The 27,990-nt window shown below is 46.8% G+C and overlaps 1 protein-coding gene across 1 annotated transcript in view; it reads left to right on the top strand.

Annotated features, from left to right (window-relative positions):
* Positions 1-27,990, top strand: part of LOC307073270 (neurobeachin-like) — a gene marked incomplete at both ends in the record, with an annotated part of 171,819 nt that overhangs the window by 108,839 nt on the left and 34,990 nt on the right. Inside the window, 4 exons of the mRNA XM_079732974.1 lie at positions 16,397-16,514; positions 16,700-16,802; positions 17,210-17,325; positions 21,293-21,405. Coding sequence (XP_079589100.1) covers positions 16,397-16,514; positions 16,700-16,802; positions 17,210-17,325; positions 21,293-21,405 — 450 coding nt within the window. The remainder of the gene's footprint in view (positions 1-16,396; positions 16,515-16,699; positions 16,803-17,209; positions 17,326-21,292; positions 21,406-27,990) is intronic.

Here is a 27,990-nt window from a genome sequence, read left to right as displayed (position 1 = left end):
TCACGCCAGGCCCCCTCCGCAATAAAAGAGCAGAAACCGCCGCCAGATTTCCCCAATTTGTTGCATGAATGGCTTCTGAAAAGGGGTCCCCTCTTCAGCACAAAAGGACCCTCCTCTTTGTTTGGCCCCATCTGTGTCCTCTGGTGGTCGCTGTGTGTCGAGGGAGGTGGGGGAGGCGGGGGGGGAGAGTCCCCAGCCGCGAGGGCAGTTGTTTTATGGACTCACTCAAGTGGCATCGGGAGTTCATAAGTTGGTCGGGGTCTTTGTGTCGCACAGCTGACACGTGTGAACCGACTGGAGCATATTGACAGATCATTTCCATTAATGAATGGCACCGGGGGCGGGTGGGTATGGTGAAGGGGTTGGTGGGTAGTGGGAAGGGTGGGGGTGGTGTAAGGGTGGGGGTGGGATAGGGTGGAAGGGGTCTCATTTACCGCTGTGATTTATGTGATTTTAACCGCCGATTCAGGAGGAGCTGATGGGAACTGTAAAAACAAACACACCTTCAAAGAGAGAGAGAAACGGTTAAGGGGGGGATGGTTGGAGGGGGTCAATGACCGCCCAGTGAAACGACATGTGACATTAGAGCATACATTACATTAACATTCAAGCTAGGATGAAGCCTAGCATTATCAGTTAGTAGCATTGTCATTAGCAGTAATGACAAGTTCGAAGTTTGAGTTTGAGGTTTGGGGAGAAAACGGTCCTGGGCCTCCCACAGTTTTGTCTCCCTTTCTCAGACAGCATATCATGTTGTCCTTTGTTACAAAGTACTAAACAAAGCATTTTTTATTCAACTGTTGGCTAGGTTCATGTGACAAACGTGTTGAGAAGTTATGAAGGTCGCTTCTTGTTCTGGGTAGAGATAACACTGTTACCCTCATCCTACATTCACACAAAATGCGTGACACACACACACACACACACACACACACACACACACATACACACACACACACACACACACACACACACACACACACACACACACACACACACACACACATGCACACACACACGCGCACACACACACACGCATGTTGACACCACATGGTGTGAATATTCAGGCTGCCATTTTGTTCCCCCCCACGCCTTTTTCCCCCAGATGGAGGGAGAAAGAGATCGAGCAGAGAGAAGAGGGGTGGGGAGGGGGGGAGAGAGAGAGAGAGAGAATCCTCACACCCCTGGAGCGAGGGATGAGGGAACGAGAGACAAAGATGGCAGCAGAGACACTTTGTCCACTTTGATTAGTTCTGGTGGGGCTGAGCGGCGGCGGATATTAGTCTGTTAGCGTAGCAGACGGAGGCCATGTCACACTCCTCTCACACCCACCGAGCATCCACGACACCCACCCGCTCACCCGCCACCCCACCCAGCATCCCCTAGCTCCACCCACCAACCACCAACCCGCCTCACCTGCCTCCACCCCACCCACCCTACCGCCAGCCCACCCATCGACCCAGCCTCCCCCACTTCCAACCCAGCCTACACAACCTCCACCCCTACTTGCACCTCTATCCGTCCTCCCCTACATCCACCCCGATCCGCCCTCCTCCACCTCTGACACACCCAGCCTGCTCCACCTCCACCCTAACCTCCTCCACCTCCTCCCCACCCAGCGTCAACCAAAGGGGGCATATGGGTAAAGAAGGCAATTGCCTATTTTACACGGTCATTACCATCACTCACGCGCGTTACATGGTAGGTGTGTCGCAGCTGTAGCCAAGTTTAGCTCCCTCCCTCACATTTACATATCGCCGCGGCTGCTGTTTGTCATCATATGGCGAGAGAGCAGGCCATTTTGGGATCCTCGGTGCGTTTGATGTGTAGAAATTAAGGAAATCTAGTTTGTTATGCTGCTTCCAGCGGAGGGGAGTTATCTGTCAGGGATCAGCAGTCTCAGCTGTCCCTCCAGAACCTGCAGTCTGTCGGATTAATTTAGCACAACCAGCCGATGTGTTTGGATTGTTTGTCTGTTTGTGTGTGAGTGTGTGTGTGTGTGTGTGAGTGTGTGTGTGTGTGTCTGTGTTCTTTTTTATTTCTTATTCAAATGTTTATCTGTGTGAGCTCTGTGTGTGTGTATGTGTTGGTGTGCTTTTACTTGTATGCATGTGTTTGTTTGTGTTTTTTATACTTGTGTGTGTGTGTGTGTATGTGTGTGTGCATTTACTTAATTATATACAGGCTTGAGTGTGTGTGTGTGTGTGTGTGTGTGTGTGTGTCTGTGTGTGTGTTGGTACTTTCATTTAGATATTTATGGCCTTCTGTATTGGCTTCATTGTCAACGCTTTTACTTTTATCTGTGTGGATATTAAAAAACCATAACCATAACCATTATCATTCTTTATTTTCACCTCACTTAAATGACTTTAACCTCCTTCCTCCCTCCTCTCTCTCTCTCTCTCTCTCTCTCTCTCTCGCTCCCCAATCCTCAGTCCCAACTCCCCTCCACCCGTCTCTCTCCCCCAACCCTGAACACCCCTTCCCCTCCTCCCCTCTATCTCTCCCCCTAACATAAACACCCCCTCCCCTCCCCCCTCCAGCAGTAGGCTTCCAGAAGGTGGAAGAGAGGAACATTATGTGCGGTTGTTACTGTTGTTGTTTGTCTCCTGCTGGGCTGGCGCCTGGCGGACTCATTACCGTCTGTCAGCTGGCTGGTCTCAGTACGAGAGGGAGAGGAAGTACTGCAGGAAGTAGTTCTCTCTGCTTGGGAGGATGTTCCTGTCCCCAAAAATATGAGGGCCAGGGCGAGGGCCCCTGTGTAGAGACTCCTGTACCGTGTGAGTGTCTCTCTCTCCCCCATATTAGGGAGGGTGAGCTATTGGGTGAGGTCAAAGGTGAGGGTGGGGTGAGTTGGAGGGGTGAGGAGCCCTGAGGAAAGTGAGGATTGAGGGAGTATGAAGGTTGAGGACTGGTGAGGGGGTGAGGGAGAATAAGGGTGAAGATGAAGGTGAGGAGTGAGAGTGAGGGGTGCACTCTGAGTCAACTCCCTCTAATGAAGGGGGATCAGGAGTGTACAGAGGCCCTAATATGAGGCGTCAAAGAGGGGAGGAACCAGGTGACGCTATTCGCTCCTGTAATGGATGATTGACAGGCGTGGGCGAGGGGGGAAGGAGGCGGGGAGGACTGATCGTCTTGACGGCTGCCTCGCCTATCCTCGACTCCCTTGATCACCGTGGCGACGGCTCTCATCTGAGGCTGGTGTCTCCTGCGGAAGCGGCTCCGCTGTGAGCATCGCTTCCTAATTTACACATTTAACACTTTTTGTTTTGCTTATTTGCAATTCCCTTTTTTTCTTCTTCTTCTTAGTCGTTGAGCTACTCTCTGTGGGTTACTCTCACAGTTTTGTGTGCACTTACACACACATGTACAGACACACACAGAGGCATGCACACACAGATACACACACCTATACACACTCACAGAGGCACATCGATAACACACAGAGATACACCCAGACCCACACGTACACATACAGAGGCACAGACAAACAATCGTATCTGCACAAATACATACACTCACACACACAGAAACACACACACATATTCATAGATACACAGATGTACACACACGCAGGCACATATAAACAAACGCATCTACACATATATACACACACACACTCAGAAACACACACACACATGCATATGCACAGATAAACACAGATGTGCACACACCCAGATGTGCACACACACACACACACACACACACACACCCATACACACACCCACCAACACTCCCCTACCCGCACACACAAACACACACACATCCCTATACACACAGACACACACACACACACACAAACAGATACACACAGATGTGCGTGTGCACACACACAATACATGTACACTTACACAGATACACACTTTTTCCAAGCCCGGTGTTTGCCTGGAGGCTATGAGCTAATTCCAGCCTCCATAATTGCGGTGTGTCTTACACCTGTCTGCTATTAATTCTCCCCTGTCTCTCATTCCCGCCTTAATGAGATATTTTTCTAATTATTGTCATTATGCCATTTTCCGTAATGAATTTGATGGATGTTGTTGTTATTGGAGTATTAATTGTCTGTAATTAGAGTAAATGTGACGTTAAGTTTCCACAGGCGGTGGATGAATTGGGTTTTGTTGTATAAACTGAAAAAGGCTCTAGCTGTTTTGGAGACCTTTTCGTTTTTTTAGCATTTGATCTGCATGTTCCTGCCCTTTTGCTGGTTTGAGTTGGTGTCAAGGAGATGGTGGTTTGGAGACAACAGAGGGAGCTGGTCTGGTCACCAGTGAATAGTACCCGGCTTGTAGCCATTTTAAGACCATTACAACGGTGAAAAGACATACAATGGCGGCCGCTGGCTTTTGTTTCGGCCTGCCAGTGGAAACCAAACATCCCCACCCCCCCGCTCTCTCTCTCCAGCTCCAAAGAAAAGGTGAAAGAGCTTTTTCCTATACTTCCATTTAGAAAAAAGAAACCCTAGCTTTTCAAAGGGAATTTATCATAAAAATCTGTCATTGTTGGAGACTCAGCTCAGAATCTGCTAGAGGGAACGTTCTAGATGGTCGTGACTAACCCTGGCAGACACTGGATTTCAATCCAATTAGAAGTTGGTGGTGGAGGGGGTGTCTAGGTTTTGGTGGAGGGGTCTTTCTAGTTGGTCACTGATAGGACCTAAAAAAGGGTCCATATGCTCTTCATGTTCCGTTAAGATTTGCGGTAATGTGTGTGTGTTGGACAGTTAGGGGGTTGGACGGGTTTTGTATATGTGTGTGTGTGTGTGTGTGTGTGTGTGTGTGTGTGTGTGTGTGTGTGTGTGTGTGTGTGTGTGTGTGTGTGTGTGTGTGTGTGTGTGTTGGAGGGTGAGTGGATGAGGCAGGGAGGGAGGTGTTTGTGTATTGAAGGGTTATGAGGTGAGGGAGGGTGGATGTGTTGTGTGTGTGTGTGTGTGTGTGTGTGTGTGTATTGAAGGGTGGGGGGGGGGATGTGTTGTGTGTGTGTGTTTGTGTCTGTTGGAGGGTGAGTGGAGGTGTGGGAGCTGACGCTGTGGTTTTGCCGTCCTCTCAGGTGATGCCAATTACCTGAAGCAGGTCACGCCCCCTCACCTGCTACCCGTGTCTGTGGAGTTGTTTGGTTAGTCTGTGCATGCCTCTCACTGAGAAAAACAACCTCCCATTTAATGTCCTTCCTCTTCAGGTGATGTATCTCAGACGCATGTGATGTCCCACGCTTTGTCAAGTAGATGGGCCCTGCAGGTGGGTTGGCAACAGCCCGATGTCAGATTAAAGAGGGCAAACTTTACAGGGGGCCGAATTCAGGTTCAGCTAGAGGGGCCAACGGAGCCTGGACGTGTACATAGAGGGCCCCTCTGTCAGTGGCCAATCTGGCATTATGTAGGGGAGAATAGCAAATAGGGCCCTATGTGAAGCAGCGGATTATTATGTTATTATTATTATTATGAGCCAGAGGGGTCTATAGGATCTTAAGTGAGGTATAGGGGCCACGTGTCAGGTACAGGGGCCAACAGGGCCCATTGTGAGGTAGAGAGCCAACCTGGGCCCTATGTGAGGTGGAGGGACCCACAGGGCCTTGTGTGAGATATAGGGGCCCTATGTGAGACAGAGGGGCCAACAGGGCCCTATGTGAGGTATAGGGGCCAACGGGGCCATATGTGATTTAAAGGGAACAACAGTGCCCTGTGTTGTGTAGAGGGGCGGCGGGGCCTGGTTGTGTACATATAGTGTCCACGAGGGCCCTATGTAAAATAAAGGGGCCAATAGGGCCCTATGTGATGTGGAGGGGCCAATGGGATCCCGGAGGTGTACATATCAGGGTCTTTGTTGGGCTGGTTCACATGCTGAGGGGCTTTGAGAGGCTGACAGCCGTTTAACTCCCAAGACCTGCTCCTCAAGTGCCAGCGCCGATTCCTCTGGAATCCTGTTAGCAGCTATAATTACAATTCATGTGCTCCCCGATCGCTTTGAACAGCCTCTGGGAGAGAGGAGAAAGAGCAGCGAGGGGTGCAGGGATCCAGAGAGCTTCCCCGCCTTCAGAGATCCTTCATTAGGGTGGAAAACACCCCTCAGACGCCTTAAGAGCCCCGGACTAATACTCCCTGGCTCCCTATTGTGTCGCACCCTCCATAGAAGCCACAGGAGCCCCCTTGAACCTTTTAGTTCAGTTCAATTGAAAAACACACATATGTGTTTTTTTTTCTTAATGTGGATTATAAATGATTAGGACAAATGTTTTGGGATTTATTGCCGTTGGCTTTATTTGTTATGAATACAGGATGTCTTTAATGTGCACAGTGCAGAGAAGGAAGTTCATGTTGAACGTGATGTTTAACCCTGCGAGTTTATTGTTTTCCTTCAAGGTAGCACCACGTTGTTGGTGTGTGGATGAAGTGAATACCAAGGAATGTATCTCTGAACAACAGAGAGAATCAGAGAGAGATACAGAGACAAAGAATGGCAGTGGTGGTAGAAGGAGAGAGAGAGAGAATAAAAGGCTAGCATAATGCCTAATAGGTGCTTTAGTAATTTCTGAGTTTTCGTAGCTTAATCTGTTCTGAAAAGCTTGCGAGAAGAAAGGCCTTAAATGGGCCTCAGTATTAATTTGATGTGACTCCTCCACAATGAAGACCGCAGATCCCAGAAAGCCTTTCTCCCCACTACCCTCTTTCATGGTGCCCGGCCCTCTGAACTTTCTGCCTAAATATTTCATTAAACCATCTCCTCTAAGCCTCTTTGGTATTCTGTTGCCAACGCCGGCCTCAAAATGCTTCTTCTTACGGCACAGTCTGTGCAAAGCGAGCTCATAGAATCTGTGGAACTGCCTCTCTCTCTATTGTGTGACCCTCAAATTGATTTGGTTCAATGGTGGAGAGTCGTTTTATAAAAACATACACACACACCCTCTGGGTAACCCGCCTCCTTCCCAGTTCAGTTTATGGATCTTGGGTGTAGTTCATGGATTTTAGAAATGCTATAATCAATTATAATCTAGTGTGATCTTTTGTTGAATCAGCTCATGAATATAATCAATATTAATTGAGGATGAATTCGATTTCGATAGCTGAAAAACTAAAAAACATGTTTCCCCTGTGAATTAGCGAACCAGCTGCCTTTCTGACTAGCTTGTGATTGGTCAATGGCCATTGTTTTGTTTTCTCTCCTGTCTAATACAAGGGAATTTAATCCCTAGCCCTGATGGTGTCAATGCCTTGCTCTAGCAGTAGAGGTAGACAGGGAATCAAACCCTTAACCCTGGTGGTGTTAATGCCTTGCTCTAGCAGTAGAGCTACACAAGGAATCGAACCCTTAACCCTGGTGGTGTTAATGCCTTGCTCTAGCAGTAGAGCTAGACAGGGAATCGAACCCTTAACCCTGGTGGTGTTAAGGGCTTGCTCTACCAGTAGCGCTAGACAGGGAATCGAACCCTTAACCCTGGTGGTGTAAATGCCTTGCTCTACCAGTAGAGCTAGACAGGGAATCGAACCCTTAACCCTGGTGGTGTTAATGCCTTGCTCTACCAGTAGCGCTAGACAGGGAATCGAACCCTTAACCCTGGTGGTGTTAATGCCTTGCTCTACCAGTAGCGCTAGGCAGCAAATCAAACCCCTAACCCTGGTGGCGCACAGCCTTGCTCTACCAGTTGAGCTACACAGGGCCATTCGTCTGAGAGATATACAGTAGGTTGTGTCCACAATAAAGAACTACTAAGAGTGACATAAACACCCTGTCCCCTCCCCTCCCTTGCTGGATCACAGCATGTCTCCCCCCTCGCGGCTTAACAAAGGGCCGGCCGCTGGCCCTGGAGGAAACAGCTTGCAGTAATATGTCCTGATCCAATGTAATTAGTCTAATGACTGCACGCCAAGCAGCTTGTCTGGGGCTGTCCACTCTGGCAGGAGCATCAGAGCTCCTGGGCTCCTCCTCGGACAGCAGGATCAGCCCCTGCAGGGCATGGCCTCACCTCCTCCTCCTCCTCTGGTCTGCACCCCTCTACAACATGCACCTCCTTCTCCTCCTCTGGTCTGCTCCCCTCTACAGCATGCACCACCTCCTCCTCCTCCTCCTCCTCTGGTCTGCTCCCCTCTACAGCATGCACCTCCTCCTTCTTTCCCTCTGTTATACTGTCTGCACCTCCTTCTGCTCCCTGTTCCCTCCCAGCTCTCTGCCCCCCCCCCTCACAGACACACACAGACACAGGAGATGTTGTTGTCTTCTGAGTGTATTAATAATAGTACTACTAGTAGTAGTTCACTGTATTAGTGCTACGAGTAGTAGTCCCCTGAGTGCATTCGTAGAAGTACTACTAGTAGTAGTCTCCTGACAGTATTAGTTGTAGTTCTACTCGTAGTAATTCCTTGAGTATATTAGTCGTAGTGCTAGTAGTAGTTCCCTCAGTGCATTAGTATTACTACTACTAGTAGTATTCCTGACTGTATTAGTTGTAGTTCTACTAGCAGTAGTTCCCTGAGTATATTAGCCGTAGTGCTAGTAGTAGTACTAGTAGGAGTTTGCTGCCCGGTGGGATAGCTTTAGGGTGCTGAGATCTGGATTCTCTGCCAGGGGCGAACAGGTGGATCCAAATGATGGATGATGGATTAAGCGTTTGCGATACAGCATGTCAGAGTGATATGTCAACACCATGTTCCCCTCCCATGTGTCTAGGAAGAAGAAAGAGAGAAAGAGAGGAGGAGGAGGAGGAGGAGGAGGAGGAATACATGGAGGAAGGGAGAGAGTGGGCTTTCTGTTTTGTGCTTTTTACATTGTGCTTTGGCAACATGAATGTACGCTTCCTATATAGCCCTGTGAATTGTATTGAGGGTGAGAGAGAGCGGGATTGAGAGTCTGAGGTATAGATGGGGAGAGAGAGAGAGTTAGCTCAGGAGAAAGAGAGAGAGGGAGAGAGAGAGAGAGAAAGAGAGAGAAAAGGGAGTGGGTGAGTCTGAGAGAGGTATGGATGTGGAGAGACAGATTAGGGGAGAGAGAGCGCGATGGAGACTGAGCTGTCCTCCACTCGCTCCCTGGTGCCCCAGAGCACCGCGGGCCTCAGGACCACTGTGTTCCCCTGCGCCGCGGGATTAGCTTGAGTAAAAAGATTTAAACTATATAATTACATGAGGATAAGGTACAAATTATGCTGCGCACTCAACACCCAGATTAGCACCCCTTTGCGTGCAGACCCCCGGGAAGCAGGCAGCTGACAAAAGACACCCCATTTGCATACGTTTTACAAGCGCTCCTCTTCAAAGGGTGAAGATAAGAAGCCGCTTCACCTTTTAGCAATAGGGCTCCGAGCGGCTTGTTGTGCTCCCGGCGACGGTGTCGGCGACGGCTAAATCAGGCTAATTCCACTTGAAGCCGGTGAAGAGCGATGCTCCAGATTCCCCCGGCCGCATCCTAAAAGTGTCACCCGAGATAATCCTCAAAGCGTCCGGTGGCTGCGTGTCTCCCGATGATACAGCGCGCGAGTGGCAGAGAGAATTATGGGAAGGGAGATGGGTGCGGTGTGGCTTGTGATTAAGAAGTGAGGAGGAGGTGAAGGAGGAGAAGAGGGGGGGGGGAGTAGATGGATGGAAGAGGAGACACACCCTCGCTGTACGTCGCTCTCTTGACCTCCTGCTTTGCGCTCCTCCTCTCCCCTTTCTCCATAGTGGTCTCTCTCTTTCTCTCACTCTTCCGTCTCTTTCTCTCCATTCCCCTCCATTTCCTCCGTTCCATCCATCTCTTCTGTTCTTTGTTTCTTTATCACTCTCTCTCTCTTTCTCATAGACATACACTCTCTCCCAGGAGACTTGTCAGAATCACGCCAAGGCAGTGTGTCTGGTGTATTTCTGTGTGTGTGTGTGTGTGTGTGTGTGTGTGTGTGTGTGCACACGCCTGTATTGTGAGTGTGTGCCGTGCGTGCGTGTATTGTAAATATAAAATTACACACTTGATACATTAAAGCAATACATTAGAATGAAACAGAACTGAGTGGACAGACGTACTTAAATCACTGAAACCTGCTTCCAGTAAATTGACATGATGAAGTACCTTTTTGCATTGTGTTAAACACATGTTGAGATCATCATATAGTATTATGTATTTTGACAAAGAAGCGTTTCTGCCTATTGATAATTCCTCCCTTTGTCCCCTTTGTCTTTCCGCACACAACATCTACCCAACACGTGCGTCCTTACCAAGGACTTTGAAGGACTTTTGAAAGGCAGTACATGCACAGAATTCCCTCGGCATTATTTTTGGCTGATGAATGTAGGGGAGTGTTGTTTCAGAAGGAGAAGGCTCCCTCTGCTTTAGCCTCCTCTCCTCCCTTGCTGTCTCCCCCCCCCACTCCTGCCACTTCGTTCCTCCTCTTCTTAGCCTCCCCCTCTCCTCCTTTTCTTGGCCTCCCTCTCACTCCCTACGAGGGATGTGGGGAGGTGGGGAGACAGCTCAGAGGAGAAACGGGCTAATGCGCGTGAAAACGCCAACCGGGACCTAAACCGGTGTTGACAAACTGGCCTGGACGTTTGGAAGGGTTGGGGGGAGTGGTGGCGGGGTGTGGGCTGTGATCTGTCTCTGAGTTGAGCTTTTTTTTATCGTTTTTAAATGCATATTCATCTGCTTCCTCCCGCCGGGTGGGGACGGAGATCCACAGCCGTGTCATCTCGCCACAGTCCCGCCACAAACCAAATGTATAGTGACACTGATTATGCAAATCTGCCGTTCGTTTCCCTTCCTCACCCCCTCCACACACACATACACACACGCACACACACACACAAACCAGTCACCTCCCGATGGTACCTGAGCCAGAGGAGGAGACAAGGGAAGAGAGAAGGGCTGGGGAGAGGAGAGGAGGGGAGGGGAGAAGTGAGAATAGAGGAGGGGAGAGGAGGGTGTAAGAGGAGAGGAGAAGGGGAGAGAAGCAAGGGGGGGAGTAAGAGGAGAGGAGAAGGGGAGAGGGGGAGGGGAAGGGAGAATAGTGGCATTCTGTAATCCAGGAGAAACTCCTCAATATTTCATACTCCTCTGATTCTCAGCACTCTTTTATCGGAGGAGAGGGGAGACAGAAGACAGACGTGAAAATATTACCGCTAAAGTATTTGTTATATATACAGCAGAATATACTACAGTGAGACGGAGCCAAGTATGAAGTATTTGACATTTTAGGCAGTGTATGGGAGGAAAGTTTGACAGTAGCTTATTCTATTTCATGGAATGAAAACCTACATTTTAAATGAAATGCATTCAACTAACCTCATACAGAATATTTATATATCTTTATATTTATTATTTATGTATTGTACATACAGCATGTATACAGTACATACTGCTAGAAAGAAGTTCCACTCACACATTTATAGCTTACTACAGGATACAAATATACTACACTTAATAATCTGTATACATAAAGATACTAAATTAAACAACATTCATTATTCCCAGCAGGAAATAAGCTTGTCAAAGCAATAAAATACAGGATGTAATAAATAAATATAATTTCAAAAAGTATATTTTAATAAATGAATTAAAATATAATTAATACATTAACTTTAGCGCTGACTGGGGGCCCAGTAGAATCAAATAATAATGTCTCAATCACAGCAGGCAGTTTGAGACTTTATTAATGGTTTCTACTGTACCATCAGCCCTGTTACCACCTCCACCCAGATCAGCCATCATAAAAACAGCCTTAACTGGCCCATACTCTGCCCCCGCCCCCTGTGTCCCGCTGGGGGTGAGGGGTCCTGGGAGGGATAGGGGGCTCTCAGGCAGCTACGGGGGTCTTTATTCTGGAAGCCTATTAGAGAAGAGTGGGGAGGAGACCCCGGCGTCGGAGGTCTGACAGCGGCCTGTCAGTGTATAAATATATCAGTCATGCTGCTGGAGCGCACCGCGCTCCCATTACTGTAGCTGCACAATACCGCTCTTCCAGCGCTATGTATATACAGTAGTGTGTTCACACTGGGTCTCTGTGGGTTTTCTATCGTTTCTTTAATTGTTTTTAATTGTACGACTGCCCTGTTCGCACACCCGGATTACAAATCTGGATTAGTCAATAATTACTACTATATAATAAGAATATACTGACTACTAATATAATTAGTACTCACTATATTACAGGTTGCATTATTAAGAAATACAGTATGAGTATATATTTGTATAGATATATATATTCCTCTTGGTTTTAAGGGAATCACATTTATTTCTATTTAGTTATTTGGACGTATTGCCCAGAATTATATTTACTATTGAGTGGAAGCTTGAATCAGATTTACAGTGAATTCAGAAACAGGTCAGTGTGAAGCAGGGAGGGGTTGAGGGGTTCGTCTTGCTGAAGGATGCCTACAGGTTAGGTTGCGAACATGTGGGGTCGAAAACCCAGAACCTTTAGGGCGGGAGTCGACCGGCCACCTAAGCACTCCACACTCCTCCCCCTGGCCAGGCGGTCCCGGTCCTGGTATGACGTTGGTACGACACAGGGGTCAGGGGATAATACCACACCTCTTGCTGCCACCGTAGCGCTACGCACGCAACGGGTGTACGTACACGTTGTCCTACACAAGCCTCGGCCGCCACCACTCTGCCAAGCCTCCACCTGTACCTCCCCTCCACCTGTACCTCCCCTCCTCAACTCGTCTGTCAAAATATTATCCATCTGGGGCCTTACGGACCTGCCCTCTACGGTCCCACCGCAGCAGAGAGCGAGAGACATGTGTGTGTGTAGTTATGTGTGTGTGTTGGGTTAAATTGTGTTATCAAAGCTAGGCCACCTCCCCCCCCCCGTTGCTCTCTTTCTCACCACCTCTGTCTCTCTACCCCTCTCTCTCTCCCCCTCTGTGTCTCTACTCCCCTCTCTCACCCCTTTGTATGTCTACCCCTCTCTCACACCACTTCTGGCTCTCTACCTCTCCCACCCCTTTTTCTGTCTCTCACCACATTTCTCTCTCTCTCTCTCTTTCTCTCTAGCTCTCTCTCTCTCCCTCTCTCTCTTAATGCCTCTGCCTCTCTACACCTCTCTCTCTCTCTCCCTCTCTCTCTCTCTCTCTCTCTCAATGCCTCTGCCTCTCTACACCTCTCTCTCTCTCTCTTTCTCTCTCTCTCTCTCTTTGTCTCTCTCTCAATGCCTCTGCCTCTCTACACCTCTCTCTCTCTCTCTCTCTCTCTCTCTCTCTCTCTTTCTCTCTCTCTCAATGCCTCTGCCTCTCTCTCCCTCTCTCTCTCTCTCTCTCTCTCTCTCAATGCCTCTGCCTCTCTACACCTCTCTCTCTCTCTCCTAATGAGGAAGGGACCTTAGTGGAAACAAAAGGTTGGCCGAGCTTGTCTACTAAACCTCCTCTCCCTCCCTCCCTCCCTCCCTCTCCCCCCCTCCCCCCCTCCCCCAGCGGGCCCAGCAGCAGTGTGACAGACCGGGAGCAGAGTGGGGTCCAGGGTCCGGGCTGGTAGCATGATTAGATTGTGGGGGGGTCCGAGGTGGGGCTCCAGCTGGCGGGGCCTGTCTGGGGCTGGCGGGGCCCGGCCGCGGTGCCTGTCACTGGGCCTGACATCTCTGACAGGCAGGGGGACAGCTCCACACGACAGGTTCATTAAATGGCATTTTTCTACAGCTGGGCCTCCACACACACACACACACACACACATGCACGTGTACAGACATACACACGCGTATACACACGCACACATATACACACATACATACACACACACGATATACGTATATACCCACACACCATGCACTCACACACACAGAAGCGCACACACTAATACTGTTAAAGTTGAGAACTGGGGTTTTGTCAGGAGGTAGAGACTCTGAGTCTCGGGGGTCCGTGGGCGTCTGCATGGTCTAAAACCCAACACTTTGTTGTCAATAATAATGAATCAAACTGGGCTGTTTGAAATCGGACTGATTCTCTTGCTCCCTTCTCCGTAGGTTACAGCCACACTAATAATAATACTAAGCATCGCTCTCCCACGCGTCGACAGACGGATCTCTGGACTGAGACGTTGTCTCGGCAGCGCAGACGTGCTCTCTGAGGACTACAGGAAGTTAATCACTACTGACGGTGCTCCATCAGCACCCACATATAGAGCAGTCTCTGTTTAAAATGTAGTCAGAATCATGGGCCTCATAAACGTTGACACATATATAACTATTAAGCTATAAACCTTTGTATGTCACCAAGGTGAAATCGTTTGCTAAATGATGAAATGTTTTACATGTAAATGAATAATATAATATTAATAATATTGATCACATACTTGATTCAACCTGCAGGATAAATATATATAAATGTAAAATAAAAATAAATAATACTGCAATACACAAATTCACAGGATTTCGATTTTATTACATAATTACTATTAAAGCCCCATAATTGACCACTTCATCCATCACTGTAGTCAAACTATTATTAAAACTTAAGGATTTTCACATACTTACTATAAGCATAAAACATTAGTTCCTTTTTTATTATTATACTACGACTGTAATACAACAACTAAACTAGAACAGTTTTATCATTATAACAAAACAATGATCAAACCATTTGTATTCCTATTGTGACAATTTCTCTTGGAATTAATAAACTACAGTGAATTCTAACATATATCAAAACATATTTTAGTTGTGTGATAATACGACAACCACTAAAACTACACCTACACTTTTGCCATTATTTTCACATTTCAGCACATTATCCAATGATCAGACAATTCCAAATTCTACACATTATTCTACCCGATGAGAGTTGTGTTATTTCACTACACATCAACGATCATGATAACACAGCTACATACCTACTGCCCCCACATACCTGCTCCCTCCTGCGGGCCGTCTCTATGACAACTGTGTGAGTAGGGGGTTTGCTGAGGTGACACGCAGGGGCCGCGGCGGACCCAGAGCTGCGGCTGCACACGCAGCATCTCCTCCTAATCCCGCTTTAATTGAGCCCGGGAGACGTCGCCAGGAGCGTGTGGTGTGTGTGTGTGCCTGTGTGTGTGTGTGTGTTTTCCAGGGAGAAAAGAAGGCAGCACGGTTCGGGATGGCTTCCCCTGGCCTGTCACTGGTCTAAATGAGCATTAGCATCGGGGCTAACCCTACCCGGGGTCTACCTCACTCTACCGTTGTCTCTATCTGTGTGTGTCTACCGCTTGCTCTCCCTGTCCCTTACTCTCTCTACCTCCCACTTTCAGTCTACCTATGTCTCTCAACCTCTCTCTCCATCTCTTGCTACTGTCCTCTCTCTCTCTCTCTCTCTCTCTCTCTCTCTCTCTCTCTCTCTCTCTCTCTCTCTCTCTCTTTCTCTCTGTCTTAGGAGAGAGAGAGAGCTCCTTCAACACCTCGATCACACTCTTATCCACACACACACACACACACACACACACATAGACAAATACACACACACACACACACACCAAGACACCCACACACACACACACACACACACACACAGTAATATAATTTACTCGTTGGGGCCTTGGCTTCTCACTGCAAAGTTACATCTTTATTTAAACACACACACGCACACAGACACACATACACACACACACACCTAGGGTGGTCCGTCTCTATTCTGCCAAGACACACCACCTTCCCCATCGTCACCTCGACCAACCACACCTCCGCAACCACCCCCTAACCCTCACCTCACTCCTCCTTGACTGCTCATTCTGGTCGACAAAAGGCTTTGGGAGAAGGGGGGAGGAGAGAGGAGGGAGAGGCGAGGGGGAGAGGAGTGAGGAGAGAAGGGAGATGGAGAAGAGGAAGCGGGGGAACTTGATGAGGGGTGGGGAAAAAATGGAGAGGGAAGAGGAAAGTGAGGGGAGGGAGATGGCGGAGGCATGGGGAGAGGTGGGGAATGAGGGTGGGAGAAAGGAAGGAAGGAAGAAGAAAATGAAGTGTGAGGGGATCATTCTCACCTGTCACAGAGACTCTCTCTCTCTCTCTGTCTGTGTGGACCTCGGGCGCCCAGCAGTGCTGCATACACTAATGATCTGTCCTCTCTCCCTCTCTCTCTACATTGTTGATGTATCTGCAACGCACTGTTTTGTGTGCGTGTTCACTTCTCCATTTATTCTCCGAGTGGAGCGCCTGCATCCATCAGGAGGAGGGTGGATGAGCACTTTACAACACCAAATAAATACTTTTCAAAACACGCTATAAAATATGAATTAAAATCAATATATATGTTTGTTTCAGTTTATGTAATAATAATAATAATAATACTTTTACTGTTCTACTCTGTTCTATCCTACTCTGTCACCCCAATTTCCTGTCTGATGTTAATACAGTACAAGATATTAATTCGTATCTTCTGTGTTACAGATTTCAAATACTAAAATACGCTGCTTGAATTATCATGAAATGAATGGAACTTGTATTAGCTGTGCATGCTAAGCGTGGCCCTATGCTATTGCAGGTGCTGGCGTTCACAGAGGGACTCCATGGGAAGTGGATGTTCAGTGAGATCCGAGCCGTGTTCTCCAGACTCTTCCTCCTGCAGAACACAGCGCTGGAGGTCTTCATGGCAAACAGAAGTAACAAACGCACGCACGCGCACATACACACTTTTATCTGTTTTTTCTTTCTTTCTTTCTTTTGATGATCTTTGTTTCATTTTGTTATACGCTTTTGTGAATCTTTGTTTTCATTATTTCGTGCTTCATTTTGTAATTTTGCCTCATTCTTTTCTCTCATTCTTTCTTTGTGTGTGTTGCCACAGCGTCGGTGATGTTTAACTTACCGGACCGTGCAACGGTGAAGAAGGCCGTGTATAGTCTTCCTCGGGTGGGAGTCGGCACCAGCTATGGCCTGCCTCAAGACAGGTGGGTTCACGCTCATTCACCATTCATCCGACGCTGTGACGGTCTTTTAGGGGATTCCAATCCAGGTCATTAAGGAGCAGGTTGGGGGTTAGGGACAACTTGCTCAATCCAAGACCCTTTCGGCTTGGATTCAATCACCCTTACCACTGTAAATTAAGTCTAGTCTACCCTGCCTATGCAATTATTGCAATTTAAGTATACTATATTTACTTCATATGTTTATGGTATTCATGATCGGAGATCAAGAAGGATCAATATTTTCTGAAATGTATTTGTACACTTTTATTGATGAACAATAAAGGAATAAATGAGTAATTATCACAGATGATTATCTTTCTGTTTATCTGTCCTTGGCTGTTCATGTATCTCCATGTCAATATCTTGATGTCTCTTCATGTTTGCTCCAGACGCGTTTCCCTGGCAACACCCCGCCAGCTCTTTAAGACCTCCAACATGACCCAGCGCTGGCAGCGGAGGGAGATCACCAACTTTGAGTACCTCATGTTCCTCAACACCATCGCAGGTCAGCTCCTCCTGCTCCTTGTGCTCCTCGTATGACTCATCTTCATCGGGTTCCTCATCTTCGTCATGTTTCCTCACCACCATCAAAGGTCAGCTCCTCATGCAACTCATCTTCCCCATCTTTCTTAACCACATCGTAGGTGAGTGAATTGGTACTGCAAGTACTTCAATATATTATACTACTTTGATGCAACAATACATCTAGAATATATCTAGGGCATTAACATACCCTGTGGTAATAATGTTATCTGTATCAGGTAAAGCTTGTTTTGGGTTAAAAAAAAAGATGTTTCCTACTAGAGCACAATACATTTCCATATCTAGAATCAAAAATATATCTATCTTAAAATACCAGTACATGCTATAATTATCGAGTTGGGTTTGTAAAAGGTTAAAAGCATACACATATCTGTTCAAATTGGTGTCCTTTTTCAGCTCATTTTAACTAAATGCGACTGCTCTTTCTGAGTGGTTGGAGATTGTCCACGACAGCTGCTGTATTCACCAAGTTATAATTACTCTATTGTTAGCACTTGTACCTACAGCTCATCGCATTGCATGTCAGCCTCACACCACACACGTCTGGATATATATATAAAAAACAATTAAGCCTGATTATGCCATGATCTTGGAAGTTTGTCACACAGATCGAATGTGAAATGTTTACCTCACCCGCATTGCAAAAATGAAACTAATGAAACTAAACTAGAGTATCCTGCGGGCTGAATTCACACGCTGAGCTTTTACTCTAGCCGCGAATTGAAGTTTAAACCAATCACGACCAATAACTGTGATGCACCGAACTGCAGGGGGAAGCGGTAACTTTATCCTGAGTTCACGCGCTACCTCTCAGAGCTCCAGTGAGCTGTGCGTTTGAAGCAGGGGAGGAGGGAGGAGGCAGCCAGCGCCGGAGTCTACCGGATAATTAGTGCCAGACTGGGAGCATAGCGCAGCAGTGTCTGTGTGTATGTGTGCATGCGTGCGTGTGTGCGTGCGTGTTCGTGTGTGTGTGTGGAGTGGAGAGGTTTACGTTGTCGACTCTGTGATCTGAACTGCATGCGGCAAACGGCGAAGCAGAGGCAAGTGTCACCCCGCTTCGCAGTCAGAGTTTTCATGCATATTTATACGTGGCGCCCGTGTCACGGGTTCGATACATTATTGTCAGCTAATTAGATGTAAGGCAACGGCGGGACGAGGGAGGGAGTAGAAAAAAACAAGTCCAAAATATTCATTAAAAGCCTTCTGGTAATCACCTGGGCTGACAGGGGTGTCGTCGTCGTGGACAACCGCAGACAGGCGGGGCGAGGGATATGGGGGGAGGGTGTGAATGGGAAGTTCTCTTCTAATTAAACACTATTCCACTGATATTAACATAGTGCCCCACCCCCCCCACACACACACACACAGACACGTACCCATCTCCCTCCTCCTCCACGCTCCTCCTGCTGTTGTCTTCATGGGTGAAATTAACCTTCTTTAATTGGCCTCTCTGGGTCTCTCAGATCCTCTGAGAACTTCCTTCTGGATGCGCTGTCTGCTGGAGGAACCGGACCCAGTTCTGCTGGGCTGGGGCCCATTTCGGTCTCATTTACTTTTGGGTTTAGGACTAGGTTTAGATAAGCTTGGCCTGGTTTTGGCTGTTGGCTATGGACATAGTTCCTGTGTATAGTCTTCTCCTTTTCTTTCATAGTTTTTTTTAATTCTACTACTGTCCTGTAGTGGGCTGAAACTGATATTCGACCCCCTGTGATTAATAAAGTACTCAATATTATTGCATATTCTTCAGCTCGATTTCCAGTTATTTTGCTTGCGGCTTCAGTTAATATCAGACCTGCTTGGTTTGCATTTGGTAGTCGACAGCGAGATGTACAACCTATTGTTTTAACTGAAGGTCAGCTCCATATTTCATGTTGGTTTGGAACGAGGCCTCCTGCTGAGCTCCTCTCTGCATCAGAGGGGCTGAACGTGGCAGGGTCCCACTGCTAGATACAACCCTAGCTAAGTTCACATGCATATTTCTTGTCCATCTATTTGAGCTTATTCAGGTTAAATATGTCCTCAAGGATTTGAGGATCTGAAAGTTGAATATCAATAATTACAATATAGTGTCTCACAATATAGTATATAAGTTGAGTATACGTATAGTATACATATACATTTTACGATGGGCCATTATCTGTATGGACTTTTAGGGCATCCATTTCCCGTGCATACATGCATTGAACACGCTTTGGAAACATATAGATGTACCTCCCTAATGGGAAATCTATAGATGTAATGATAAAGATATCCTGTTCCCAGTCATCTGAATATTTCCTGCATAAGTACACGTACCGTAACATACTGTAAACATTTGTAAATAGCTGGCCCCATGGTCATAATTAATTGAGGCGTATACCATTACATGCCATTTCAAATTCTACATTTAGTGACGTCATAAGTGGGCACGTCCACCAAGATGTATGATGTACAGTCCAGTTGGTAAGCTGTTAACTATCTCTGTATCTTCTTTCTTTCTTTGTATCCATCTATCTGTCTGTCTGTCTGTCTGTCTGTCTGTCTGTCTGTCTGTCTGTCTGTCTGTCTATCTCTCTATCTCTCTAACTCTCTATCTATCTCTCTCTCTCTCTCTCTCTCTCTCTCTCTCTCTCTCTCTCTCTCTCTCTCTCTCTCTCTCTCTCTCTATCTATCTATCTAACAATATATCTATCTATCCATTTATCAATTTATTTTCCTACCTTTCTACCTTTCTTTCAACTATATGTCTGGCTGGCTGGCTGGTTCGCTGGCTTGCTGGCTGGGTATCTATCTAGCTATCAATCTTGTTATGGGCAGTCAAATTCCAACCTGGCGGGAAAATAACGGTTACGTTAATGGCTCAGTTTTCCTTCAAACAATTAAATATTCCCACTGCAGGAAGAGGAAGCAGGAATGTAGTAAAAAACAATCGGGGGCTCTTGTGCATGTCAAATGTCAGGCACGTGTCTCGGGAATTCGAGGGAACGGGCGTCTCTCAGATTACATCCACACACGCACTACAGTCCAGAGCAGAGGTCCATTAACAGCCTCATGCCGTGACCCACCTGTGGAGGTACTCTGAGCTCAGGACCCACTGAATATCAAGCAGAGTACAATACGCCATACCTTCTGATTACCATGTCACATGCACAACTCTTTATTCCCCCCGTCTTCCAGCACACCCAAGTAACACAAATTAAATCAGACAAGGTAGGTGGACATGCTAATATATTTTTATTAAAACAATGTTCGACCCAAAGACTTGACCGAATAACGGTTGTCCACCCCTCTTGTCTGAACACCACCAGTGTGAGAGGAGCGCGCATGTGACATGTGATGTCCTGGACGAACCTGAGATGTACGAACCTGAGATGAACGGCTCAGCAGGCCTCCGGGCCTGTGGAGCCAGACCGACCCGGTCTCACGCCAGCCCCAGAGATCTCTGTCATCACAGGGCGGAGTGGCGGGCTGGCGGGCGCGCCTCCCAGACAGGAAGTGAGGTCGTAAGCAGGGCGCACCGCTGAGCTCCCGGGATCGCAGTTGGAATGTTGCATGCTGGGAATTTTTCCCGATCGTAACTGAAGCCTCGTGTTAACCGTAACTACGGTCATATACGTAGTTACACACCCTGTACCCCACCTAATCAATCTCTTGCACTCCTTTAGTCTCTGATCTTGTATTTTGAATGGTCCTGTTAATAACTGTTACACAGAAACAGACAATGAAAATGATTCATACCCTCAGGGAGATTAGTACTTCCACTCTAATGTGCCACGATGCTCATTCGTTCACGGGGACATTGATATTAAATATGTAGGTTGGGGTCCTAAGAATTGTCAGACCTGAGAACGGGGTCACATGCCCAAACGGGCTACGAACTACTGTTCTAATGTTATGGAATGGAATGGAATCTATTCTAATCGTATCTGTGATGTTTTCTGTCTTGCCAGGAAGGACATACAACGACCTGAACCAGTACCCCGTCTTCCCTTGGGTCCTCACCAACTATGAGTCTGAGGAGCTGGACCTGACTGTGTCTGCGAACTTTAGAGATCTGTCCAAGGTACCAACCACTCAGACATGCCCAGACACAGACCGCCCAGACCTCGACCCAGACCCTGAACCAGACAGAGTGTGGGAACAAGAGCCTTACTTTGGAAAAGAAAAAACAATCTAACTGAATAAAAATCTTAATCAAAGACTGTAAAAGAGCACCATGCTTTACTAAATAAATGTCTTAATCCAAGACTGTGAAATAATATCACACTTAACAATTTTTTTAATTTGATCATCATGCCTAACAAAATATAGTTATTATCCTGAGACTGTTAAAGAAAACGATAAGTGGAAAACGCACACCATACACAACAAAATAATGTTCTGAAACTAAGACTTTATTACCCTTATATTTATTATCGAAATGAAGGTCCTCTGCCCCACTAAGCATAAGTGCTGAACCCCTTTGATCCAAAACTTTGGCCGAGCCCTTTCCAATGCCGTGAGTTATGCTATAGCTTGTATCTGAACTCTTTAAAAGCCTTGTTAATGGCCTGGGTCAAAGGTCACGCTGTGTTGCAGGTCAGATGTGGCGACAGTGATGGCTTTGATCTTCAGGAGAGAGAGAGAGAGCAAGAGAGTGAGAGGGAAAGAGTTCAACGTCATATCAGCTCGGTCTGAAGAGAGCAAACATCAGCACATATCTCACAAAACCTCCTCTCACTCTCTCTCTCTCTCGCTCTACCCTGCTTTTCTATCTCTCTGTTGATGAGTCTCACTCATCCTCTCTCTCTCTCTCTATCTCTCGCTCTCTCTCTCTCTCTCTCTCTCTCTCTCTCTCTCTCTCTGTGAGTTTATCTCTCAAGCTCACTGACCTGAAAACCATCACATTCCTGGCTCAGCTTTCTTTTTCTCTCTCACGCTTTCCCCTGGTCTCTCTCTCTCTCTCTCTCTCTCTCTGCATCTTCATAGTTTGAAAATGATTTTCTTCTTGTTATTTTTAAACCAGATAAACATCTAGAAACATCCAGTCGTGTTAACAGCTCGAATACACTCCGTTTTCATCACTCAAACACTTAAACACACAAATACGATTCTTTAGGATACGCAGTGGAATCCTTAATTTTGTCCTAATTCCAACCGTTTGCTTTAATTGGGACGCAATTCCTTCCAGAGCCAAGAGAACAAACAAGAGAAATAAATCACGCAGCGCTTTAGGTTTTCATCTGTCTTCCAACTGCCATATTCCAGGTGTCACATAGGTATTCTATTGTAACTGGTTTACATCTGCTCTAATTAGAGTCCAAGTATCCCAGGCAGTGTAGACGACCAGCCACCTTGTTAGTCACACAGCTGCGACACGACTTACTGTGGAATGTAGTGTATGTGTAATATATGGTACATAGTACCGTACGATTTACTATCAAAAAGATGCCAAGTAAGGAGTTGTATACGTACATATGTACTGTAATCTTGAAGTGTATGTGTACATATGTATCTTAATGTTGTATTGTATATGTACATATGTACTATAATCTTGTATTTTTTAGTATTGTTCCAGTGACGTCTCTGTTCCAGTGACGTTAACCTTGTCTCAGTGCACAACCCGACCCGGTGCACAATTAAATCCATTAATTATTAATAAGTCACCGAGCCATGCTTCCTGATGGTTGAACTTGGCTCATTCCTCCACAACATCGATCAAATCCCCACAAGTTCACACAAGTCGTCCCAGGAACCAGCAGCTCACATAGAGGTCAGGCTAGTGAAGCGGTTATGGGCGTTCGAGTCCAAAATGAAAGGCACTAGGTTTGAGCCAACATGTCTTAAGCCTAGGACAAGATGTCCTCACCCCCTACCTGCTGATCAATAACCTGAATGAATCTGAATTCCCAAGTCGCTTTTGATTGCATTTCCTTTAATGTCATTTCGAGGACGCTTTTGATCCAAAGTAAATTCCGATGCATATCATTAGGGAGCAGGTAGGGGTGAGGGGTCATTCTGCTCAAAGATGCCTACAGGTAGGCTTGGGATATTCATATTTGAATCCAGTCCTTTTGACTGGGAGATAAACACACTTGCCACTGAACTCTCCTGGATCCTCAAATGTCAGACTGAATGAAAAGTTTGTGCGTCATGTCAGGTGACCGCTCGCTGACGCACAACCCGTTGCGTGCTAAAAGACCGCCAAAACAACTTCCTCCGAGCTTGCCGGGTATTAACTCAGCTGTAAGAAATGCAGCCCTAACACAACGGCCTTGCCCAAGGGCCCGAGGCATTGTGCATAGTTTGATGTCAGGTACACTCATGCGAAGGAGTGTAATATGGGTCTACTAATGATTATCGGCAGACTGAGTGACAGCACGTTGATGGGAACAGGAAGCTAATCATCCTGATGGCAATGAAACGGCGTGGGGAAAACAGGATTTTCACCGTGAGCTAGGTTATGACCGCCTCTGCCCTGGATAAACGTCTCCGAGGGAGCGTAACCGCAAACACTGATTGACGGGAAGGTTATTTCTCGTGCCGAACAATCAAACTGTCATCTGTTGTACAGCCAACCTAATTGCTCCTGATCGAACACCCTGTTCTTTACTCATTTACTAAGTTGGGGTGAGGTGGTTTAGTGTGTGACCCCCCGAGGTAGTGGGAGTGTTCTTTATTCACTATTGAGTCACCTGTATGACGCTCGTATTTAAAGTTACCTGCATACATGCCATTCATGGGGGGCGGTCACGAGCAGCTATTTTTTCTAAAACGAATAATGGTGTGCAACATTGACTCTGTTTAATGGATCATTGACGTTGTGTTGCAGGAATCGGACCAATTGAGAATGCAAAACCAGGACAACTGGTGCAAACAGTCCAACTTTTTTTCCACCAAAATGTTTGATTATATATTGATACTGATTTTTTTATTGATGTTGGAGACTGTAATTAAAGAAAGCATTACCTTCTTTAATTGAAATGAGCAGAATGTGACGGTTCCCCTTTAAGTAGCAGGTTACGCTGTTAACCTTGGGGATCGTACCAAGTAACTTTCAGCTGGGAGTCGAACATCCCCTGGCCACTACACTATCCTGACTCCTGACTTTAGTTTAGTGTATTATTTTATTCTGGTTCAACATTCATAGCTTTCCTAGGCTGGTAATTCAGTCAGTTTCTCACTCAGTTTCTTTCACAGCAACTTTTCACACACCCCTGCAATAGGAAAGATACATAACAAAAACAAGTCCTAGATTACAATATTCGACAAAGATAGCCAATATAATGCACATTAATAAAACAGGAATACATACAGTGTGCAAACATTTATGTCAAGGGTGTTCAAATGTTTCTCAGGACTAAGTTTCGTGCAAAAGTAAACGCGACAGCTGAGCCTTAAAGAGATGCATGGTGGGTAATGTAGATGGAGGCTGACTGCTATAAGGATGCTACTTTCTCTGGTGTGTGTGTGTGTGTGTGTGTGTGTGTGTGTGTGTTTGTGTGTGTGTGTGTGTGTGTGTGTGTGTGTGTTTCGGGGGGGGGGGGGGTTGTGGGCTGTTTGGGAACTGGTCTGCCTGCTTGTGACTGCGAGGAACCATGATTAGATTAGACTTGAGCTGGAAGAAACACTGTCTCTGAAGAGACCTGCAGAAAAACACACACACAAGCACTTATGAGACAGGGGGGGAGAGAGGGATAGCAAGAGAGAGGGAGATGGGGAGAGATAAAGGGAAAGAGAGGGAGATTGGAGAATATGTAGAGAGAGGGAGAGAGAGAGAGAGAGAGGGGAGGGCATGCTGTGCAACATACTGTAATGTAATTTCCTTCAGAAATATAAAATGCAACCTGCGTCTCCCTTGGAAGTAACAAACCAAATGAGAGAATCCTCTCATCCTTCTCTCTTACTCTCGCTCTATCTCTCCCTCCCTACATGTCTCCCTCCTTAACCATCTCCCTCGCTCTCTCTCCCTTTCCCTCCTTCTTTACCCATCTCTCTGGCTCTCCCCCTCTCCCTCCGTCTCTATCTATCTCTGTGGTTCTCTCCGTCTCCCCCCCCCCCCCCCTGCGGTGCCTCCACACCATGGGGGCTACTGCATGGCTGCCTAGGGCCTGCTGGGCTGATCCTAATTAGAAGTGATGGTGGAAACTAAGTTTGATCACAGTTTGCTGTGCTGTTTGTGCAGATTTCAGCGGGTCAGGTGTTTTGTGGAGGAGCGCCTCGGAGCTGTCTCGGCTTGTTGCCTCTGTTGTTTAGCCGAGTGTGAACGCCAGCCGCTGCTTATTGTCCTCTCTGTGGAGGAGAATAAGCACACTTTGTTTTGCTTTAGTACTACACAGAGCAGGGGGTTCAAAGGAAGGAACAGTTGTGTGTTTTGAATGTAATTACTGTATAATTGTTAGGATAAAAAATGCTTAACTGTGTATTCCAATGTGCTTAGAACCAGGAGAGACCGAGGGATAAAGATTCAAATATTGGTATTCGGCCAAAACGACCCTGGATGTGTGTTTTTATTTAAGCATTAAACGTAATATCATGAAACATATTCCAATGGTGGGTCCGAGCTAATTTTTGGTCACTTTAAATAAAAGCGTGTCTGATATTTCTTATATAGGGTATAATAGTAATCCTAACAGCAGCTTAAAATGCTATTTAATAATTGAGTAAGGTTTGAATTGTTCTCCGGGCTCCATCTTCATGCCGTCCTGCATGGGACACGACACCCCGTGACTCTCATACCGACATCTTGTCGTCCGCGGCGCTGGTCGTACGCCACGCTGCGAGACACGCGGCGGTCCGCTAAACGTGGACGGGCCACAGCTGACAATTATCACCTCGTAAATCCACGTGGACCCCCATAAACATCTCCTCCACGCCCTCCCTCCTGTCACTGACACGGGCCGACTGGCGTTTTGAAACGGCAGCCCCAGATATTCATCTATAAACAAGTAGAAAAGAACAATACCACAACAGCCGGAAATGAAATAGCCGTTTAGTTTCTCCTTCGAAGGGTTAACGAGTCATGGAGAAAACCTGGTTAGAATAAAGCCCTGAATAAAGCCCTGTAACCTTGTAAAATGTGAAATGCTAAATATAACCAAATATAATAAGCATTACGTAAAACCCCACTAACCGAATAACGCCAGACAGAAATGACAGCCTTCTGATTTGATGGTTTTGTATTGTGGGTTGTCGTGGCTCCCGCGGTGAACGTAAAGATGGAGTCTGTCATTGATTATATTACCACCCCTCCCGACGCCGCAGGCCACACCGGCCACGCTACTATAATATCAACAGTTCAGGCCCTTCTCGTGCTGGGGAGAGCTGATTGAAACGGCAGAGAAAGCAATTTATTCAGCCATAAACGTTTGGTAATTACAGCGATTCTGTTGCCTGTGGAACATTAAAATGAAACAGCCGGCAAGAGGTCAGGGGTCGCGGTGTTGCCAGTCGGTCGTGAATGTTGATGGTTAACTAATAACATGAACCCCACACCTGCTGCCAAAACCAGGCCATGTTTGAGGTCGGTCAAGGCGACTTTTTCAATAAAAATAATGCTTTTCATTTGGTTGAATGTCATCCCACGCTGGGTTGTAATTCACTTTTGATGAAAAAGTGAACTCTGAAGTATATTTGCTTGTGACTGTTCCCATTTCGCTGAAGGAAGATCTAAACTCCTCACCCTTCTGGTAACCATCCACAGTTGTCAGTGGGTGGGTCTTGTTCTGTCTCTCATGACAGTAAATAATCAGTCTAAGCTGAGCGTGTGATTGAGAAGGCCCACCGCTGTGTGTTGGCCGACCCACAAGGTGACGGAAGCTCCAGTAGTAGAAGGATGACTACTGTGTGTGTGTGAGTCTGTCTGTCTTTGCGTATGTGTGCATTTGTGTCTGTGTCTGTGTGTGTGTGTGTGTTTGTGTGTGTGTGTGTGTGTGTGTGTGTGTGTGTGTGTGTGTGTGTGTGTGTGTGTGTGTGTGTGTGTGTGTGTGTGTGTGTGTGTGTGTGTGTGTGTGTGTGTGTGTGTGTGTGTATGTGTGTGTGTGTGTGTGTTTCTGGTCTGGGTGCGTGGGGTGTAAACCAGGTCAGTCGGGGTTAATCCAGGAGGATTAACTCAGAACATTAAGCAGGAGACGTTGCTCTCCCTCCGGTCCTCCTCCTCCTCACCCCCACCCTTCACTCAACTCACCCACCTCACCCAACTCCCCTACCCATAAATCCTGAGACACGGCGACGGGAAAGACAAGAACTTTTAGTTGCCGGGGTACAGGAGCAAATCATTGGTGCAGGGACAGACAGATTACCCAGGGTGCTTTGCCCTGATCTCTGTGCCCTAATGGAGTCCTGTTAAAGGACCCCTGGCTTACCACAAGGTGTGATGGTGATTAGCCATGACAAGCCCTTTCAAAGTCTGGCCGTTTGTGGCATCACAAACCCAGATGAGTGGTGGAACCGGTTCATTCAGCAAGCTTTGTGTCCCTTTCTCATGTACTGGTTACTCAGGTCACTCTTTCTGATATGTTCACTTTATCGAAGCTATCTCCGATTTAACGGTACAATTGATAGGTACAATTTAAAACCACTTTAACAAGCACAATACAACTACTAACGTTTATGTTTCTGATTCCCTGCTGCACTCAAAGGCCTTCTGTACATAAAAGCATCTGTTGAA

Source organism: Pollachius pollachius, assembly GCF_949987615.1.
Source record: "Pollachius pollachius genome assembly, chromosome: 3".
Classification (NCBI taxonomy): domain Eukaryota; kingdom Metazoa; phylum Chordata; class Actinopteri; order Gadiformes; family Gadidae; genus Pollachius; species Pollachius pollachius.
The sequence above is the reverse complement of the archived record's forward strand: the minus strand, read 5'-3'. Positions and strand labels throughout refer to the sequence as shown.